Source organism: Narcine bancroftii, chromosome 5 (genome assembly GCF_036971445.1).
Source record: "Narcine bancroftii isolate sNarBan1 chromosome 5, sNarBan1.hap1, whole genome shotgun sequence".
In the NCBI taxonomy this organism is placed as follows: Eukaryota; Metazoa; Chordata; class Chondrichthyes; order Torpediniformes; family Narcinidae; genus Narcine; species Narcine bancroftii.
In genome coordinates, this window is record NC_091473.1 from 234,700,504 (window position 1) to 234,724,190 (window position 23,687).

Sequence of the window (23,687 nt, forward strand, 5' to 3'; positions counted from 1 at the left end):
TTAATAATATTATTCAGCATGTCTTCAACCTTTTAGTGATCAAATCTCCTAAATATGCATTTTCATCTTGTCCAATGCACATCCGAGAGATGGAAAAAGTCACTTACAATGCAAATGTTCCTCTATAATAGCTGTAGAAACATTTCTTGTGAATATGCTTTCAGCTTGACATTTTCACTATTCTGTGGAACTATATTCAAACACAGAATCATTAATAAAGTTAGAATCCCATCTGCAATTCGTAAGCACTGATCTGTGGAGCTGCCTGTTCAGTTAATTTCCTGTAGGATCATTTACTCTTCTGTTATTAAACCTTAAGAAAGTTGGAGTTTGGAGAGTGACTACTCACTATACAATAATTGTTCTCAGAAAATATAGCTGTCGACAAAAAAAAAATGGGCAGTAAATCTGTCTTTAAGGAATTACAGAATGGCTACAGCACAGAGAGCAGCCATTTGACCCATTGTCTTAGTATGGGGTAAGTCTATGCCTTCTATATTCACTTTGACAAGCCATCTTGTTGGCTGGCAGTTGTAAATGGGGAACATCTGTTGCCACCTGCGAAAATGTTTACAAATTAAACAACAGCTTCTGCCAGTTTTTGTTTGATCACTAAGCCATTAATGCTTCTGTCAACCTGTTTAACAATCTGCAATTTAAAGTGTCTTCAAATGGTTAGTTAAAATGCTGATCTAGTTGTCTGGGAAAGACTGCGAGTTCTGCTTTCAGTAAACATGAGCTGTGTTTTTCTTTTTTTTAAAAACTAGTTTTAAGGCTAGGGAGTTCTGTTTTTCCTTAATAATTGCTATTTCTGGATGACTTAAAAATAGAATCTATCACAGAATCAGATATACACTTAAATGGTAAGGACCTTTCCTGCAAAGAACATTAAAATGTTTCACAATGATTTTTTACAACCTGCTTCTTTTAAATCAATGTTCTATAAATGCCAAGGAGATTAACAATCAGATAATCTATACCAATAATGGGGTAACTTTGCTTTAATTCATGCTATAACATTTATGTGATTTTAGACTCATCATTCAAATCTTGTCATTAGTCCTTCCTGAAGGCACGGTGCCACCTAAATTATATTGTTCTGCACTAAGGTGCCAGTACTCCTAATTATCAGAGAAGTGTTTACAAGCTATGATGACTGTCAAATTTTCAAGTGGTTATCCAATATGCAAATCCACTCCATGCTGAATACAGACTCTGTGAATCTGCAAACCATTGTTAATATGAATGAGATTTTCATGGAATATTTATTTATTAATTCATAGGATGCAGGCGTTGCTGGCAATGTCAGTATTTACACTCTTCTTAATTGGCCCTGGACTGTGGAAGATGTTGAGACAACCACACTAATGGATGAAAATGGAAATTCATGTATAGACCAGACCTTATAAGGACTGCTACTTTCCTTCACTGACAACCAATTAGAAAAGTCTTCACAAATTCTATTTGTTTCAAGGTTATAATCATTGAGATTTTTTTTAATCCGAGCTTTAATTTACTCAAATTTAAATTCCACATCTGCCGTGGATTAAAATTCAGGCATTGAAATCAATGTAGCTAATTTAACTATGGAATTACCATAATCAACAATGCTAAACATTTGACTACTTATCAATTGGTAAGGTTGGCCCTATACTTATAACTCATTAGCTTTTAGACATAAACAATGATGCATTTTGAAAAAAAAGTGTTGTAGTTGACTGCCAGAACAAAAAAAAAACATGAAGACTAGTGTCTCATCCTTGATTCCTGTGGGGCATGATGGAGGTAGTCATAATATCTACAATTCAAATCAATAATTATTGCAAAATTCTTCCCAGTTTTTCAGTACTACATTAATATTGACTTTTGATATACCTGTATGTTAATCTGCACAACATGATATGATTTAATTTGGTTAGAAATTCCACAATGCAACACATATCCCATATGTTCCTGATTTAAATGTCTCTAGGAATCATTTGTACATTATGTTAAACATTAATTCTTTGTCTCCTTTTTTCATGTTGATCCTTTGATAATATGTAGGTTCAATCACCTAGTGCCCATTGAAGGCACTAGTTTAAATTGGGCCACAGATTTCGGGAGTGGAAACCTAGATGGCTGATGCTATGGCCTGAATGAAGTACAGAATCAGTGGAATTCCATGAACTTCAAGGTGGAGTGTTGAACATGATGTGTTGTGACTATCTTCCTTTATAATTGCTTCAAAAGACTAGAATGTCATGGATGTTTATGACTCATTCAAAAATGATCCATATCAAAGTTGAGTTGAGTTTTCCATAATGTAACCCTTATATAGGTTATTACATTACTAAAACTATGATTAAATAATGCTTATTCAATACTTAAAATGGTTAATAAAAGTTTTTGGACCAATTCAAGTCCTTCCATCTTTGCAAAAACAAAACTAGCCATAATCTCAAACAAGCAGTGAGCTAAGTATAACCTTGAAGCTGGCTGTTATAAGGAGACAACATGAAATATGTCAACATCTACTGGATGCTTGCAACTTACAATTCATTTTAACCCTTACAATACCAGCCCCTAATTATTATATCTAAAAAAATAATTACCAAAAGAAAGCAAAAGCAAAAGTCAATTATCAAAGCTTTCTTGTTCTTGTAAAAGACAGATTTTAATAATTGGTCAGTTCAGAAAGCCAGTTTTAGTCTTAATCCGAACTTGATGTTTTGTTCACAAGGCCCTGCCACCCAATGTAAGTTTTTGAATGGTGGGAGAAAACTGGAGCCCCTGGGAAAAACCCACGCAGACACGATGAAAACATACAAATTTCTTACAGACAGTGCCGGATTTGAACCCTTAATCCAAACTTGATGCTTTGCTCACAAGGCCCTGCCACCCAATGTAGTAGTTTTTTGAATGGTGGGAGGAAACTGGAGTCCCCGGGAAAAACCCACGCAGACATGAAGAAAACATACAAATTTCTCACAGATAGTTCCGGATTTGAACCCTGGTCCTGGTTGCTGGAATTGTAACAGCAATGCACAAACCATTCTGCTAACTGTACCACCCATTTGTGGCATGAGATCACCGATTTCAATATTATTGAACCTTGTCTGTATATGGCTTCACACTTCCACAACATCCACCAACAACTAAAATAAATAAATCTCTGCAGTGAAATTAAATTAAATGTGTCATCCAGCAAGATTGATGTATCCAACCATCAGGTGAAATAAATTTCTGCACATCCCAAATCATCTGAGATGAAGAAATGTCAATCTGCCTTTCAATCAGGTAAAATAAATTGTCATTCCCTTAGTACAGGAAATAAATAAATCTATCTCTCCACTTTATTTTAAAAATCTGAGTGTTCACCACTAGGAACAATTTCAAACAGTCTTGAAGTATTCAAATAAATAATTTTAAATTCAAGAATAAAAATCATTGTAATTGAACAAATTCTCTATTTTTATCAGCAAAACATGAAAACACAGCATAATATTTCAAGCTTTACAATCAAGCCACTGTTCATTTGATGTGGTATTCATCTCCTTCCTCTGGCTGATTATAGTCAACCTGCAAGAATAGACATCTCCTCACCTCTGTTCTAAATGCCCCCTTCCCTATCCCTGTCAGAATGTTAAGTTTTAAAGAAATCTCCACTCATTCTCCCAACCTCTGCTTATATTCATCGGTCCTCAAGCCCTGCCATCTTAGGACATAGGGGCACAAAACAAGTTGATGGAGGAACTCAGTGGATCAGGTAGTATCTGTGGAGGGAAATGGACAGCTGACATTTTGGCATTCCTGAATTCCTTCAGCAACTCATTTTTTTTTCCCTCCAGATTTCAGTCTCTTGTGATTCTATCTGATTTTTAAAAAAAATGTACTACTTCTATTGTAGCATTAGATATGAGCAAGAAAACAAAAACAATGACACACAATACTCCAGTCTCATCAATATCTTGTACAATTGTATCTAAGCATCTTTGCTCCTGTACTGAAATCCTCTTCCAATGAAGGCCAGCATATTTAACTGCAGCAGCTTCACATTTGCTTGGAATGTCCAGTGGACAGAAACATCTATGTCCCAATTCATTTCATCATTTCCCAATCTATCACCATATAAATACTTTAGAGGAAAAGTAAGGTAATGGTAACAGGCAGTGCAGGCTCGATGATTTGCTACAACTGCAGCTTTCCAAAAGGACAAGCATTCATCAACATTGCTCTTGTGGCTCGATTGGCTACAGACATCTCCTTGACTTCCTTGACTATCTCCTGCCAGGGTCACTCCTCTCAAGTCTCTAGGACATTTCCCCTGGAGAAGAAATTCCTTTTCTCTCCTACCCATTACTTGTTGTTTAATCAACAGAACTCCCCGATGGCATCATAACACAATGCACAAGGAAAACTGAGATTACTTCGGAATGAAACTGTCACAATACTCTGATGCATAAGGACACCTGACAATGGTGTTCTGACAATGGAGCACCGGGAAGTGCATTACACTGGGTAACCTAATACTAACGTTTTGGGAATCTCATGAATATAGATTGTAATATTTGAGGTTTCTGGTAATATCACACTGGACAACAAAGATTTTGCTTCATGAACAGTTTTGGTTGTTTACTGTGAATTTTGGGTTGCTGATCACAAAAATCTTAACATTTTCCTATCACGTACTTTTTTTTTAAGATATAACCTATATTTGTAATTTTCTGTCATATTTTAAGTCTACTTCAAGCAAACAAAAAGACGAAGTGAAACATGTCATTGAAAATTCATTTCCTGCCTTCGCACGTGGACTTCGCTGCTGATCTTGGTGCAGTGGGTGAAGAATATGGTGAAAAGCATCACCAAAACATTGTGACCATAGAAAAGCGGTATCATGTGTGACCATAGAAAAGCGGTATCATGGCAACTGGAAACCATCAATTCTGGCTGACTATTATATGTCTATTCTGAAACAAATCTACAAAAGGTAACGTTTTTTCGAGTGACTCAGGAAACTGAGAAGCACACTGTGCAATGTGTTCATTCTGTTAAAGCACAAGCTTTTTGGGAGGGAAGGTTAATTAAGGATTGTACAGATGAAAACAATAGTGTTATTGAGAAAGTTAGATTTAACCCATGGCACTTTGTTTTTTTTAAGTACAATGATAATGTGAGGCATTATACAGAATAATTTGTTGTAATGCCCCATAGAATGTTTAAAAGAGGATTGGCACATGGGTTAAATCTCAGCAACATTTATACCTAAATATAAGAATCAAATTAATTGGCCCATTAGGTATCAATAACATTCATGTATCATGTGAGTTTCTTCGACTAGATTGAAAAGCTATGACAATACAAATGTGAACTTGAATATTGAATAATAAAAACCATGATTTAACATCTATTTGGTGCTTCATATCAAACTTCTAACATTCCAATAATTCTGGAAGTTGAAGACAGAAATTCACTTTTGTTTGGATTTAATTGTATTGCCTAAATATCTAAGACTTAATATCCGTACTAATTTCTCCTGGTTTTTATCTTAGAGCTGAAGTTCTTCAATGTCAAGATCATTTTGTACGTGAACAACAGCAGAAAATATTCAAATACAGGAGGAAAAAGTTATAGTCTGAAGTGACTGAGATATAAACAGCTTAAAGAAACCTCATTAGTCTAAGTTTCCTATTGAATGGAAAGGCACTGATGACAATTGCTTGAGTTATTGGTTGAATTTTTATTTTGCTGATGGTTTTGGCATTTCTTCCTTTAGCTTTCCTTGCTTGGAGAGTCATCACTGCCATAATTGATTTCTACCCTTTCAAATGGAAAAAAAATCTATGAATTAGAGGGAACCAAAATGAAAAGCAACTAGAGTAGGATTACCCCATCAGTGAAAAGTATATCACATCCCATAGTACCAGATTAAGGGATGAAGACAAATATTAATCCCATGAACAGGGGAAAAAAAAATGGGGCTTCATCTCCCACCATTCATTGAAACCCGTGAATGGAAATGAAGGTTGTCAGTGCTTGGGATACATAAGGGTTTAATTTCTGATTAATGTCCATTGGTTGATTTCTTCATAAATCAACAGCATCCATTTTCTATAAAGCAACCATTTCACGTCACTCTACATAGACTTGCTATAATTTTTTAAATATAATTCAACAATCAACCTACCACAAGCTAAAAATAAACTAATAGAATATTTACTGTATCCAGACTTAATGAATAGTTCTGTTATTCTTATTATCATTTTGAAAAATCCCTTAAAAAGGAATAGGAGAATTTTCATTAGTCAGGTCATTCGTAACCTGAAGAGATCCTGTCTCATGGAATGTCCAGGTAATTCTGGAAAAAAATAAACTGGATTTTCCCTTAAATATAGTTCTCCTTAGAAAGCAAAATTCATTATTTGGGATGACTTTGGTCTTGCCTTTGACAATTAAAAATATGAAACATAAAACACTTCAGATTATCTTACACTTTAGTAATTAAAATGATGATTCATTTGGTGTCTTAAGTTATCAAATAAAGGGCGAGCATGTACGAACTTTAATATATCAAAATTATTATTGAAAATAAAATATTGCTGGAAATTATTTTGAAAAAGGGAAAGATGAACCAAAAAAAATTACAGCCTTAAAAGTGGCCTAAGCTGATTAACAAAAATCCAAAAGTTGATTTGTTATGATTTATTATGCTAATGTAACTTCAAAGACAATGAATACAGAATATCTTTTGTACACCACTTCACCAAGTTCAGTAGTTCCAAATCTAGTCACCGCTGTAATGAAGGAAACATAGGAAACAAATTGTAGACAACAAACATGCAAAGTGGAATTGTGATAAATCTTGGTTTAAGGATAAATATTGCTCATTAAACCAAAGAGAATGTCTTTCTACATCCATCTCAGAAGATGGTTTAACATATTATTTAGATGATGGCGCCTTCAATTAGAGACATAGTCATGGAGTTGTTCAGCATGGAGCAGGCCCTCCATCCCAACTCATCAATGCTGATCAATAGTCCCCATCATGCAGAATCTCCTTTGTTTTAGAAGGCTGCTCAGCCTCCTTTTTGTATTCAATGGAGTGAAAGTTAAATCAGCAACTTTCAGACAAGTTCCACCTGATGAACAATGTCTCAGAGTTATACATTGTTATACACTATGAAAATAATGAAGTCGATTCCAGAAACCCTACCAGTTTAACTCTTATATTTACTTTTTGTTCCAATGACCAAATTAGTGTATTTTTTTCCAGTGTGGTCATAAAACAAGAAACAAAATGAATCAAATTGATAAACAGATAAAACTCTGGATAAAAAAAATAACAGTGTACAACAAATGAACAACAGCAGTCTAAAATGACAATAGATATAATGGAAGCTAGTCCACAGAGTATTTATTATAGAAGTATTGCAAAGACTTATGAGGTCTGCCTCCTACAATGGCCTTTCTGAGCTTGATCCAAAGGAACGTGTACATCTTTGAAGTCCTCTATCTTCAAGGACCTTCTCAGTAGTTGATTCCTGGAGGGTTCTCTTTTTCTAATATTTGGGATAAATACTACAATGCAATAACAGTCTGCTTTTGGTTTGATAAAAGAGTAGCTTGCAGACAAGTGTAACAGCAACAGTCACCAATATTCACACCTATTTTACAATGCGGTGATCCATTTCCTTCGACCCTGCCTAAACTGCACCAGTACCTTCTATTTCTCTCATACGGATGGACTGGAAAGATTTCAGATTTGTTGTCAGATTACATATACATGACATTACATGTCATTATTTTGAGATTATTTTTCCTTCAGGCCAGGCAGAATTACTGCTTATTGGTAGGGCAAAAGAAAAATCTCAACATACACAACATAATCATTCAGGCACCTTGCCATTTGGCGTGGGCGATCATGTTTCTCCATTCATCATGATCACTGACCTCCAAAATGTAGTTGTTGCCTCCCCTGTTCTCCTTCAGTGAAGGTTCCATCTTTGAGCTGAGACTGTAGTCGATGTTGAGTTCATGGTTATACAAGGGAAAACATAATGCAGTGGTTTCTTGTTGCATTCTTCAGTTGCAGTGTCCATGCAGGATAGGTAACCCTGGTCATTGATCAGCAGATTCATCTGCCCAGTGTTTTTAGTTTTACAACCATAAATTCCAATTTGTAGAATCTGCTTTTAAAGACCACCCACCAGCTGCAATCCATGGCTTCAAGTGACTCTGACTGGGAGGCTAAATAGGTACTATACTTTGGCCAAGGGTGACCAGTAGGCTATCGGATGGAAGGAGCAATTGTGCAGCACTGACACCAATACACATGTAAACAAATAAAGGAATGTTAGCAAACTGACTGCAATCCAGAGAAGAATAAAACCCATAAAGTGCAAAGATAAGAGTCCTTAGATGTGTGCCTGATTGAGTTTATTGTGAGAAGTCTGATGGTGGAGGGGTAGCAGCTGTTCCTGAACCTAGTGGCGCATCTTCCTGATGGCAGCAGTGAGAGCAGAGTGTGTGTTGAGTGGTGTGGATCCTTGATTGCTGCTGTTCTCAGATGGCAGCATTCCCTATAGATGTTCTTGATGGCAGGGAGGATTTTTCCTATGATGTCCTGGGCTGTGCCTACGACCTTTAGCAGGGCTTTATGCTCAGGAGTACTGGTGTCCACATATCTGTAGAAATTTGCCACAGTTTCCGATGTCATATTAAACCTCTGCAGAGCATTGCAAGGTCAGTCAGCTTCGTTAAGGTGCACTCTCAACAACACAAAGACTAGCTCGAGATGGTGCTACTGGTGTCATGTAACCCAGTTAGTACCTGTTGCATGGTCAGGCGGTTGGCGACTGAACGGGCTCCCCTACCATGCTTGCCTGGTGCTCTGCATGATGAAAAACAAGGCCTGCCAAAGGGCAGACAAACCCTCTCATAGGGTCAATGGCAAGCTAGCAGCGAAGCTTGGTCTGGTCATTCATTGCAACAGAACTTCCCCGAGCCTTCTTGGAACTCACCACACCGCTGGATCCGGGAGGGTGGGTCGAGAACTATGCAAATCCATTCAGGCACACGCTGCTCCTTTCTGAGGAGTGGGGTATCCTCATACCAAACCCCACAAACTGACTGAAAGGAACCATCATCATCCTACGGGATGGATGGCTGGAAGACGACCGAGATCAGGGAAAGCAGGTATAGTAAGGGTAGTGACAGAATGGGAGAATTTGTTGGATGAAAAACCCCATCCACTCTACATCATTAACTGAGCCCAAGCTACTGTGAGCAACAGTATCACAAGGGCTATTCAATGCAGCACCTTGCACTGACATTCATTGTGAATAAAATGTTGCAATCGTTGTCAGTACTCCATGTGGATGAGAAAACAGAATCTGGAAATGAATGCATGGAAAGCAAAATTTGAAAAAGAAAAATGTCCGGACAGAAACACTTTAAATGTGTTGGGTCCTGGCTTGCTGCATGGTTTGGTCTTTTTTGACCATGAAAGTCAATATGCTGCAAACTTTTGATCCAACCTCTAGAGCATGGTTCCCACCCTTTTACTTTCCACTTCCAGACCACTTTAAGTATTCCCTATGCCATAAGTGCTCTGTGATTAGTAAGGGATGGCTTAAGGTGGTATGTGGGTGGAAAGAAAAAGTTTCAACACCACTGTTGTAATCGTACCTCATTGACTCGTTATGTGCACAGTTTCATAACTCCAAAGGAAGTGGGCCAATGACAATTTTTCTCAAGCAAAATATTTCAGTAACAATTGGGTCTAGAGCAGTGATTCTCAACCTTCCCTTCCTACTCACAGACCACCTTAAGCAATCCCTTACTAATCACAGAACACTTATGGCATAGGGAAAACTTAAAGTGGTATGTGAGTGGAAAGTAAAAGGTTGGGAACCACCTCTCTAGAGTAATGAAGAACACAAGTTTGACAATGTCAACCCATGGTAAAAAGACACCTACACCAATGTTATTTTTAAGTGATGTGCCCACTTAATAATTGTCCCTTTGTTCTCTCCACTACTCATTTCATTGCCGCTGTTGAGAACATCATTCATTTTTTTAACCTTTTCCTTGTTCTGACAAAAGAAATGTTACTTTGGTTTCCCTCTCCACCAGATGATAATTTGCAGAATTTTCTCTTTTTATTCCACATTTTACACCATATGAATAGATTTAATTAAATTCTTAATTTAAAGCAAAGATAACTGTCTTACATATTGGCTCATTCACCTTATTAAACTCAGAATTTTAAACAATTCAATCCAATTTCCTGTTTGAGAAAATGACAAAAACCATTCCTGAGGCTTAGCTAACATCTACAAGTACTTAAGTACTTTGAACGGGTACATAATATTTCAATTCTCCACATATGCATAGGGAAGACTGACATTTTACTCATGCAAATGTAATGGGCTGTTGTCTGTCTTGTTAAAAATAGGATTAACAGCAAAATAATTTGCGCTGTCAACCACAGTGAGATTCCTCCCCCCTTTTTTTTTCAAAAAGTGTAAATATATTTCCAGGCAAATCAAGTGAATCCTTTTACAAAAATGTGAAATGGCTGATCTTTAATAGAAGCTTCTCCATCTTCCCTTACAGTATGCCCATTATCTCTCTTAAGTGCCTCTGAAGTATAAAGTATTTGCGTGATACAGCCTGACGCAATTGTTCAATATGCTAAGAGAAAACAACTCATGCAAGGACCAGTGCGGAGCATAAATCATCTTTTGCCAAACATCTTTAGCAATCACTACACAAATGAAATAATTGCGATTTGGTGTTCATCCTTCATTAACTCGCTGCACTTGTACAAGGTAATGATGGAAGTCACTTGACCTGGAACATAACCTGTATTTCTCTTTGGTGTTTACTAACATGCAGAGTATCTATATATCAGAATCAGAATGTATTTTTATGAACATGTCACAAAATTTGTTGTTTGGGCAGCAGCATCTCAGTGCAAACATTTAGGTAAATCATCTTACAAAATAAATAAATATATTGCAAGAAAAAGACAAAGTAAGACAGTGGTTCATAGTTCATTCTGGAATTCGATGGCAGAAGGGAAGAAGCCGCTGAGTGCTCGTCTTCAGGCTCTTTTACCTTTTTACCCCAATGGTAGAAGGGCAAAGAGGGCATAGCTTGGGTGGTGGGGGTCTTTAAGGATAGAGGCTTTTTTTCTTATCCTCCTGTAGATGTCCTCGATGGAGTCAAGACTGGTCCCGTGACATCCCAGGCTGAGTTAACAACCCTGTAGAGATTTTTCTTGTCCTGAGCATTGGTGCCTCCATACCAGTCAGTGATGCCACCAGCCAGAATGCTCTCCACGGTACACCTGCAGAAATTTGAGAGTCTTCGGCAATCTCCTGAAACTCCTCACAAATTATAGCTGCTGGTGAACCTTCTTCGTGATCGCACCGACATGGAGACCCCAGGACAGATCCTCGGAGATGATGACCTCAAAACTTGAAGTTCTTGACCTTCTCCACTGCTGACTCCTCCATGAGGACGAGTTCATATTCTCCTGACTTCATCCTGAAGTGTATATTTCAATTTTAAATCAGAGGCTCTTCCTCTGACTCTCTGGTACTGCAACATTCACTCAAATTATTATATCCTTTCATTAAAAATGGGTAGACATTAAAGTTGAGAGCACACATGTCAAACTCTGGCCCGCGGGCCAAATTTGGCCCGCGATATAATTATATTTGGCCCGCAAGATCATTTCAAAAATGTATTAGAGGTGGCCCGCTGGCCGCCGCGCCAGTATAGCGCATGCACAGCTAATACTATAAATCCCAGAATGCATTGGCGTCAGCCCGCTAATCGCCCCCACCTCCTCTGTTTACGTTGCAGGGTCTCACCGTGGACTCTGGTTTTGGGGCCTGGCCGGTGTCAGGTGAAGCTAAGGTCGCTTCCCAGTGCCCGGAACCGGAGGCCTCGGGCCTGACCTCGCCAGGACCGTTGCCCACTCCCCCTCCCTGCCACAGGCCGACCCGCGACTCACGGTGACAGGGCCGCTGATCCGCCAAGATTCCCCCGCATTGTCGTGTCCCCCCGCCCGCCCCCCCACCGCAGCATGGCCTGGCCGGTGTCAGGGGGAAGCCAAGGCCGCTTCCCAGCACCCGGAACCGGAGGCTTCGGGCCTGACCTCGCCAGGACCATTGCCCACTCCCCCTCCCTGCCGCAGGCTGACCCACGACTCATGGTGACGGGGCCGCTGATCTGCCGAGATGCCGCCCTACAGCGAGAGCCGATGCCCCCGCACTGTCGTTGTCCAACCCGATCGCCCGAAAACCCCGCCCTCCCGCACACAGGCCTGAGTAAGTATTATGAACTTTAATCTCAGGATAAACGATCTTCCAATAGTTTCATGTCATAGTGATAAATATATTCCTGGTTAAAAATGGTCCTGCACCTGGATACAAGCTCATTAGGCATAAAACTTGAAAAGTGTGTAAATCAAAGGATATCTGTACCAATGGAAAAAGGGCATGGCAAATAACCCTGCTAGAGTTCATGCCCACAATCAGTCACCCATTTGATTGTTTCCGGAATCATGTTATTCTCCCACATTCTCAATAGCCCTCAGATTTTACTATTCGACAGCACACTAGCAACATTTGACAAATCCTCTATAAAGAAATATTATTTATTGAATATTTTATTTCTCATTTGTTAATGCTTCTGGAAAGAGTTTATCCAAAACTATTATTGAACATTTATTTTAATAAGAAAAAGTTTAACATTACATATGTTGAAAGAAGAGAAAACATGCAGATGTTGTTGAAAATTTTCAATAAATATTTAGTTCAGCCCTTGACTTTGTCCAAGTTTTTAATTTTGGCCCTCCGTGAATTTGAGATTGACACCCCTGGGTTAAATACTTAATGACCTTTCAGTGTAACAGAATCAGTTACAGAATTACAGTGAAATACAACATGGAAACATACCATTTTGCCTACTGAATACTTTAAAATATAAACCATTCATTTACCCTAATCCTCACCTGATCAATTTTATCCTCTGCATATTCCCACCAACTCCATCCTGCCTCCCATCCCAGATTCTATCATTCACCTACACTAGGATGATTAACCAGCCACCCGATAAATCAGGGATGGTCAAAATATTTTGGTTATGGGCTACACACAGAAAAATGAATAACAGAGCAAACAGTATGAAGCCTGGCAGTTTTCAATCAGATACACTGGAATAAAAATGTGCTTTTAGACCAGAAAACTCTGTTCCATTGAACATTCATTTTCTATCAAAATAATTAAACAGTACTACTGAACACTTGAGCTGTTAACATTACAGTAAGCGATTACACTGGGTGTTTTTGTATCTGATGCACTAAAATTTAAGTGAATACAGTAAAACTCCTTAAAACTCTCATTCAAAAATCAGGAGAAAATAATCAACATGGCAGGCTCCAACATTCCTCCACAACTCTTAGTGAATACAGTTCATGGTTCCCACCTTTGTGATTTTGAGGCAATGTTGTAAATCTGTAGATAGGCCCTTAAAGATAGGCTATTAAAGTTAAGAGATTCCTTGCAAAACAAACAATCACACTTCCCCTCGACTTCTGTGAGAAAAAGTACCTCTGAAATGTTTGGCACCCCATGTTATTTTCCATCTTTTCAGTTCCACCATGTTTAATTAACTGAAATAAATGTTTTATTTAACTGAGGTAAGCATTTTCATCAATGTGTAATATTGGAATGGTCAGTGTAGCAGTTGTTCAAAATGGCAGCAACATCCAGTGTTGAAACTAAGTGCACCCTACACTTGGTGCAATTTATTGTGAGTGACCACGTTCTAACAGGCCATATTCCATTTTATTTTTAAAATTCACCCTCGGCCACTGTCGTTTGCCTAGGGGGAGGGGGGGGGATCCTTAGTTTGTCTACCCCTGTTTTACATCTTTGGTATATAGAAAGAAACCACACATCTAGAGGAAATCCATGCCGCCACAGGGAAAATATGCAAACACCACACCGACAGTACTGGTGACCAGGATCAAATCCAACCTCATTGGAGCTGTAAGGCAGTAAGTAGCTTTACTAGCTGCAAAAGGTGCAGGTGATTTTCTTCTGGTGTGAAGTATGGTAGATCGGATTAGACTCATTTTTTTTTGTCTCTTTGTAAACCTGACAGGTCGTATTGAGGTGTGAATCAATCTTGTGGCCTCTGATGCCGTGAGATCAACTCATGCCTAAATATCACTCACTTTGGAGAATTGCAAAAGGACCCTCAACATGTCCTCCTAAACTCAAACATCTTTAGAGAAACTTGGGAGAAAAAGGGCTTCTAGTGCAGTTCCAAAATTATACAACTTACAGTGGTCAAAATCTTACTTTCCTCCCTCTGGTCTAACATTTCCTTCCCATTCACTCTCCACCTAACTGACACTGCAACCCATTTCCTTCAGCACCCACCCCGCCCACCCCCCCACCTTATTTACTACAATTTTTGTCCAAGTTCCAGTGCATCATCTTCCAACCTGTCAAAATTGACTACCCTCATCCATCTAAAACTGTGCTGATATCTCTGCTGTTGTCCTTCATTTCCCACGTAATTGAGCTGGTATCCCAATCCAAATCCAACCTCATTCTCCATCTTGAATCTAGTACTCAAGTAGATTTTCCATTTTGAAAATGTAATGTCCAGTCAGTTTGCACCTTGGAATTTGGATGCAATTGATATTTGCAGCCATGTTCGTGAGGGTGGAATGGAGGGAGTTATTTGGTTCATGCATAGTCCAAGATCACAGAAAGTTTCCTTTCTGGCCCACCCTGTCTATACAGACCATCAAATACCTGATGCCTTTTACCATTAGTAGGTGCTTGACCTGCTGAATGACATCCTTCTTTGTCAAAATAAATAGATAAGTAAGTAAATATATGAATGCAACTAAAATGCAGAATTCAGAAAATTAAGAAATGAAAAAGAATAATAATTTATTAACTATTTCCACTTTTATTTGAGCTCTAGATTCAAATGGCAATTCATTTTTTTTTAAACAGTTGAGGGTGACCAAAACTATTAGGCCTTGAAGTGCAGACTATTAATAACCAACACTTTTGTAAATTTATTGACATTCACCATACAGAAAAATTACCATACAGAACAGATCCTCTGAAATTGTAGGGTAGAGCTAGACGACTGAGGAATGACTATCCATAAAAGGAACATAGTTCAATTCAATGATCTCTGCATCGTTTAACCACATGCAGACATAAGTAAACAAGTTGCATTGAAATAGAATCATAATGTCATGCAACACAAAATAGACCTTTCAGCCCAACTCATCCATGCCAATCAAGATGGCATTCTGTGTTAACCCCATTTGTCTCCATTGTCCAAAATTATAGAATAATTTTCAGATACCTTCTAGAGTTCCATATAGTTTCGCTATTAGTTTAAATTCCATAATAAAAGGAACCTTATAGTTTGAAAAGAATTATTAATTTGCTTTAAAAATCTACAGCAAGTCTTTAAAATGATTTTGCAAATCATCTTTCACCATACACAAAGTATATAATCTCTGCATACATCAATCTATAGAAAATATACAGCAAACGATTAATTGATGTAATTAAAGGCAAATTATCCAGATGGTTCATGAAAGGCTAATTAGGATGAGTGTATACAATGAAGAGAAGGTCATTCTAAAGTGGGTGAGCTGTAGTTAGACTGCCAAAGGGAAGCACTTAAAGGGCACTTGGGCTAGTTTCCCACGACATCCTCTTGGCCATAATGAAACAGAGCCACTTTCAACCTCTACACAAGCTGCAACATAAGCAAAATTTTTTAAAAAATATCGAAGAGGTGTATAGGCACACATTTCACACTAACTTTCATATCTGAGCTCCATCGAGCATTAGTATATCAGATGAAGAGAATGCATGGACTGAAAACTCCAAACACGTATATTACGTAGAGTTAGCCATTTTTCAATTGAGATGCAATTTTCACTAAAATTGGTACACACCAACATATTTTGAGAAATTCCAGTGCAATAAAGTTTTACAAAGAATTTAATACAAGGATAGAGATGTCTTGTCCACTGAGGCTACTCAAAAGGTAAGCAATGTCAAATTCTACATGTATTAACCCCTTAGAACTTCCATCAAACTGAATGAATGTTAACATTAATTCATTAGAGAGTAAAACTGGTCAAAAGTTGATTCAAACTAGATCATTCATAAACATCATATTCAATAAAATAAATAGCAATAAGTGTCAAACACTAATTCAAAGCAAAAAAGCTTCCCTCCAGTCAACTTTGCATATCAGAAATTCCAGCATACTCTATAATCGTGTTTACTGACAAGTTGCGCGAAAATCATCATCTTGGGCATTTGTGTCACCTGTCAATACTTAAAGCTGGAAATTACAACCAATGCTTTGATTTATATGTTGATCATAGAAAGTGCAGGACTGGAGTTTGCTGGACAATGTGGGTGAGATTTTGCCTGAGCCCGCCACTGAAATCAAATCAAGCTGAGCTTTAAAATCACAAATCCTTCAAAATACACCTTGTTCATCATTTCCAGAGACCAGTGAACGTGCATGCAGCATTACCAAACATTGCTTCCAGTGTGGAAGTGCCTGGGTGCTTTCAAAAGCGAAAAACCACACAGGTTGCTAGAGATTCTGAAATGGGGTGGCAGAGGAGCAGAATTTTTATCTTGCAGTGATTGGCAACAAAAAAGAAAATCAACAAGATGGATGTTTCTGGCACTGCAAACAGTGAAATGCAAATTGGTAAAAGGGAAAATCTGAAAGCACAGGGATTTTTTGATTTTTCTCGTTATCGCAAACCCATTTAAGGCTCGACACAAGATTCTCTCTTGCCCCCACATCTTTCAAAATCATAATATCATCATAGATCTAATGTCATTATTCATGAATCACTTACTCTCTTTGTTTCTCAGACATGGCATAAAGCTTTGCAGAAGACCCAGTACTTACTTTTTCTGCAGACTGAGCAGTCCCAAAAAATATCGGAATGAAGGCTAACCAGACAATGCAGGTGGTGTACATGGTAAATCCAATGGGTTTGGCCTCATTGAAGGTCTCTGGAACTCCTCTGGTTTTGATAGCATATACGGTGCACGTGACCATGAGGAGCATGCTGTATCCAAGTAAACAGATGAGAGACAGATCGGAAATGTCGCATTTGAGAATTCCACGAGCAAAGTGAGGGTTGGCAGTCTTTTGGTCATCATAGTCAATGTAGGAGTGGGGTGGGTCAGCAATAAACCATATACAGACCCCCAACAGTTGCACTGAGATAAAACTGAAAGTTATCATGAGCTGTGAGGCTGGACTTATAAACCTGGGAGCAGTGACTGATTTCTTGCCTTGCTCGAATATCCGATATATCCTGTTGGTCTTGGTGAGCAAAGCTGCATAGCTGATGCTCATTCCCAACCCAAGGAAAATGCGTCGCATGGAGCAGATGGTTACGTCTGGCTCTGCAATCACAAGGAAGGTAATAGCGTAACAGAGGAAAATTCCTGTGAGTAGCACGTAACTTAATTCCCGTCCAGAGGCTTTCACTATTGGCGTGTCATTGTAGCGTATGAAGGTAACAACAACAAACAATGTAGCAATGATACCAATAATTGCAAAGAACACAGGTGCAACTGCCCAAGGGGAGTACCATTCCAGTTTAACTATGGGAATTGGGCGGCACCCTGTGTGGTTCTCATTAGGTCGCATGTCAAAGTGGCAGACCTTGCAATTGTATTTATCCACTTGGTATTGGTAGCCATCACATAGCTCACAGTGCCAGCAACAAGGGATGCCTTTAACAATTTTTTTTCTCTCGCCCGGTTTGCATGGGAGACTGCAAATTGACACTGGGATTTGTCGGGATCCTGATGGCCATTTCATTCTACGAATCTGAAAGAGAAAAATAATTGATGTTGAGGTTGGCTTGGACACTTTTGGGTAATAGCAATATTTTTAAAATATATTTCATATCACTAATTCAGTAGATAATGTGGGATGATGGTAGATAAAATTGTTCCAACATCAGTCATCTTTTTTTTTTATAAACTTTATTTAAAATTTTATGACATGAATAAAATAAAAATTACATTTAAAGAAATAATAAAAAATAAGATAATAAAAATTAGAATACTACATCATTAAACTACACAAATTAACCCCCCCAATAATTATAACACAACATTAATCATCTAATTTAAAATTAGTCCAACCCTCCCCCCCCAAAATAAAGTGAAGAATTAATTAACAATATTGTAAATAAAATAGAAAAAACCCCACTTACAAAAAAAGATAAAACTTAACAACAAAAAATTACTAACAAAAAAATATCAATACTAATATAATACCCTTAAATATATATTTAAATCAAACATAATACATGTATTTAACAAATGAAATCCACTTTAAAACTAAGTTCAAATATTAAAATCATATATCAACCACATATCTGTTATTCAAAAAAATCATAATTAATAATACATAAATACAGAATTTCCATTAATACCAAGTTTCCTTTATAATTCATCGAGAGAACAAAAACATCCCTTAGAAAAACAATCAGATAAACTTTTTATTCCCTTCCCCTCCCCTTATATAAAAAAAAGAAAAAAAAAGAAAAAAGTTCAAACAACATCAGTCATCTTGATATGGAAATACAAGGAAAATCACTCCACTGCAATCTTTACAAAGTTCTTACCAATGGATTCTGAAAATACAAAGGAAGTAGAGGGCTGCATGCTATCGGAATCATGAGTGATATGTAGTATGTGAATGTAATTGGAGAAAAAGGGAGCACTTGTTTCTGCCTTAAGCCTAATGTGCATCTGCAACACACCATATGTTACGATTTGACATTAACATGTTGTTACAGATGCTAAGCTGTTTTAAAGAAAAAAACATCAGGTTTTAATATGGAACCTGATAATGACTGCATCTAAAATTATATCATGACTTGGAATTATCTAACAGCAAAAGACATCAATGAGAGCACACAATAGTTAAACGAGAAAGTCTACAGACGTTATGATTATAGTTTGCACAAAAATGCTGAGAGTAAAGTGGCAAATAAGATTATTATCGCAGATAGAAAAAGTTGGGAATGTGGTTGTGACATCAGCTGGTATGCAACCCAAAATTCCTGTTTTTGCTGCAAAGTTCTATTTGTAAATGCATGCTTCACAGACTGGATTTGAATATACAAGGAAGGCTTTATGGAAGAGAGAAGGACTAAAACATTAGATATAAGATTCAACTACTCTTAAGCCACTACCTCAGAGCCCATCAGTAGAGTTGAGCAATGGAATATTCACATTGACCATTTTTGTAAGAAATGTAAAATTTTTGAAGCCTATATGATTCATATGTTCTGGGATTGCCCAAATTTAGAGAGATTTTGGAAAGAGATTTTTTAAACTCCATCAACAATTTTCAAGATTAATTTGGAACCCTGTCCTTTAATTGTTCTGTTGTTCATGACTTAGATTAACCTTGATGTACCATCAATAACCACAAAATGCTGATGTTGTGAAACTTTTTATCAATTAAAGACTGGAATCACCATCAACCTCTGACTTACCAAAGCAAAGGGAAAGGGGAACATGCAAGGGGCTATGGGTAGGATCGGTCTCAGGAGACGTGTTCATCAGGCCGCAAATTTTAAAGATAAAATATTTGAATTTATGAAATTATGGGGCCATTCTTAGAATTTTTTTTCTAATTGTAAGATTCAATTATTATTATACATACTGTAATCCTATCTGTTCACTGGGGGACCCATGTGATTATTATTGATTTTTTTTCTCTCTTCATGAGAGGGAGGGGATACATTAGATTAGATTTGTCTAATTACTTTTTAGGATTTTTTTCTTTTATGAAAATCTTTATTTTAATATAATCTAATAAATGGATCTGATGTGGTTGCATATATTATGTTTATTACAAGATTGAGTTAATACAAGACTGAGTTTTTATTGCATTGATAGCCCGATGAGCTATTATACAGTGATTACATGATGTGATGTAGTTTAGAGAAAATCAGATATAATTTTAAAGATAAAATATTTGAATTTATGAAATTATGGGGCCATTCTTAGAATTTTTTTTCTAATTGTAAGATTCAATTATTATTATACATACTGTAATCCTATCTGTTCACTGGGGGACCCATGTGATTATTATTGATTTTTGTAGTATCCGCCCCAATCACCCATCCCGTATTTCTGGGAAAATCTGAATCTAAATGGCATTTGTACTTTAAGCAGTGGTTATCGGTGATTTAAGTTCCTGTCATTGCAGAAAATTATGTGATAAAGTTTATACTTCTTGCATGGCTTGGCAATTAATGCACATTTACTACCCAGAAATGTATAGAGACTGCATGGTGTGCAGATCGTGCAGGCATGTTTTCTTGTAGCCTCACACAAAAAATGAACAGGCCCATTCAGCACCACATTTAATACCCAGAATATTCAGAACTATATCCTTTCAAATAAAACCTTTATTCAAGGAATTACTCTTTGGCATGATATCTAAAAACTGAGAGAGAGAGAGAGAGAGAGAGAGAGAGAGAGAGAGAAACTTTGAAGTAAGCATTTTTTTTTAAAGTGACGTTGAGGCTGTTGAACTTCAAATTTCAAACTTCATATGCTTTTGGAATTAAAATATTTACACAAATGCCACTGGCAGCTCTCAGCCAACGTACAGTTACCAAGGGAATAAAAGATAGTAGCATGGGAAGAAAGTCTAAACAGATTTCAGATTTATTGACAGAGTATATACAGTAAATGACATTACAAACAACCCCGAGATCCTTTTTCCTACCGGTGAGGCAGAATTACCACTTATTGGTAGTGTAAAAAGAACTGTATTCATGGTACATATGTAAACAAATAAAGAAATGTAAACAACAGACTCTGCAATATAGAGGAAAAAGTAAAAGTGCTAAATTATAAGTCCTTAAATGAGTCCCTGATTGAGTTTGTTTTTGAGTCTGCTGGAGGAGGGTAGCAGTTGTTCCTGATTTTGCAGATGTGTTTTGTGGCATCTACAGCTCTTTCCTGATGGTAGTAGCGAGAATAGAGTGTGTGCTGGGTGATGTGGATCCTAGATGATTGTTGCTGCTCTCTGACGGCAACATTCTCTAGAAATGTTCCCAATGGTGGGGAAAGTTTTGCCTGTGATGTCCTGGGCTGCATCCATTACCTTTTGCGTGGCTTTACACTCAGGGGTATTGGTGTCCCCACATCAGACTGTGGTGAGCTGGTCAGCAGAGGTATTAAGCAAGACTTTCTAGAGAAAGAATCCGGAGCAATGGTTGTGAACAAAACCTTATGAGGTAGGAGCAAGGCGTCTGAAAATTCAGATTCATTTCTTTTACGCCAAATAGTAAAGATTGTTCAGAAAGAGGTGTACTTGGGCAGCACAGGCTTGTGGGCTGGAAGAGCCTGTCATCCTGCTGTATTTCCAAATTTAAAAAATGCAAACAAGATGTGCAGGTAGGTCAGGGCACATTGGACTCTGAGGTAATTGAAACAAGAGATAGGGGATGAAAATACTGGAAATGTGTCTTGAAACCTGATTAATCAGCGTGAATCAAGTTACCTGTGGGTCCCATATTCCTGTGAAGCATGTTACAGATATAAAAAAAATGAGTGAACTCTGACTGGCCACTGACAGCGTGGTCCATATGTTGCAGGTTTTACTGCCTGTGACAGCCTTACTGACTCTTGGTTAAATGAGTCTCTTCTGCAGTAATTAGCAGACTGATGCATCAATGTCTGTTTTAGAACTGAAAGACATGATGTGTTTCATCTAGTATCACTTGAACCATAAACACATCATGTTTTGAAGACAAAAACGTATCATTATTATTTGTGGGGAGAAAATTTTTTTTTTGGAGGACAATGTTTTAATATACTTCAAATGATGGGAAAATAATGCAGTACAAGCATTAAAATGGAGTATAAAGCAATAAAAGACATACCCTATGAAAGTTTTTCAGACAAAATTCATTTCAGATCAACGTATCAGAAAAAGAGTAAATAAGTTGACATAATTTCTAAACTGGACGTGATGGATGCTGATTATGGTATCAGTAGGGCTCAGAAATAAAGCTTTCAACTGGTGAATGATTTGGAAGCCCTGAATGCCAGCCCAGAGGGAGCTTTTGCAGCATCTGCTCTCTTAATTCAGTACTGCCTTTGAACTTCGTGTGCATCTGCCCTCCTGACATTACAATACTGCAGAATTGGACTGATACCCTCAAATTTCCATGGGCAGTCTCCTTTTCTCCTGCCAGAGCCCCAGCAGAGGATCAGTGAAATCCCTGAAGAAACATCTTAAATAGCATATTCAATTTGGAAAATGTACGCAATAATTTTAGAAATTCTAATACAGAGCAGAGCAGTGTAATGATCATTTCGTTTGATATCCGACTCATTTGCTCCTGGCTTTGGCAACAGATGAGAGAGCTATTGCAATTGGTTGGGAGTAGGCATCGTAAATGTTAATCAGGGATCCTTCGTGCTAAGTGAATCCCAATGTTATTTACTGGGTCACAAACAAAGCCCTTTCATACTAGGGGGAAATAAGCTGATTAATCTTGAGAGGGTAAAACTGCAGCCATAGTTTTCTCATTGAAATGTCTTCAATTTCTGATTATAACCAATTTATCATTGGTTCATTCAAAACATGGTTAATTAGCATAAAAATGATCAAGACAAAAAAGGTTTTATTTCTGCTATGGTAGAATGGTGAAGTTGAATCTTGCAAATGGCATTTATTTCACCACCGCAAGAAGGTTAGATGCCTAGGCAACAAATTGTGAGTTGTAAAATATTAAATGCAAGTAAAGCAAAACTCGCATTGATCTTGCTCCAGCTGGTAATCCTCGGAGTTCAGCTGAAAGGTTATTAAAGTTCCCTTTTATTGTCACGTAATAATACATTTAAATTGTAATGAACATGATTTACTTCAAATTTGTCTTTCATAAGGCGAACAAAGACTCAGAATGCGAGAAGAGAAGCAAAAAAGAGTCCCTTCAGAACCACTCAGAGTCTGTGGATTCACTTCCAACATTCCCATACAGACTCCTGTTCAAACCATCAGCAAACCCAGCTCCAGATCCAAATTTCCTATACAATAAGAAAGCCTTCAGTGCCCAAGGACCTTTGGGAGCCCGTGTTGATACACCACTAGCCTTCTGCACGGGGCAACCTGTGTACCTGCAGAAGAGCACTGAAGGACAACACCTGGCTGGCTGTCAATCAGCCGACCTGAATGGACAACCCCCACCCAGTTGGCTGCCAATCACCCTCCAGGATATAAGCTAAATCCATCCCCTCAAGGTCAATCTCAGAGCCAGCTCATAGGCAGCTCTGTGGAAGTTTATGTGAAATACAACCTGTTGAACAGTCTTTATGTTTTGCGTCTGCTCTTCTACTCGATAGCGCATCACAAGCCCTTCTCATACCCGGGTTCTGATACCTAGTTCCATGAGTCAGTCTCCAGCAGTGCACAGCCTATGTACAACAAACAACAGTCTGCAAGAGTCCTTTAACTGCAAGTTGCCTACCACCCACAGCTTGTCTGGGTCCTTCAGCCTGTGAGCCCCTTGCTGGTCTGCTGCTGCGATCACCTGATTTTCAATTATTAGATCAACTTAT

General features: G+C 37.9%; 1 protein-coding gene across 3 annotated transcripts in view; it reads right to left on the reverse strand.

Moving 5' to 3' along the window:
* Positions 1–23,687, reverse strand: part of LOC138765048 (metabotropic glutamate receptor 4-like) — a 972,526-nt gene that overhangs the window by 211,619 nt on the left and 737,220 nt on the right. For all 3 annotated transcript variants that reach the window (XM_069941699.1, XM_069941700.1, XM_069941701.1), the window contains exon 9: positions 16,981–17,916. In XM_069941699.1, the coding sequence (XP_069797800.1) occupies positions 16,981–17,916 (936 nt within the window). The remainder of the gene's footprint in view (positions 1–16,980; positions 17,917–23,687) is intronic.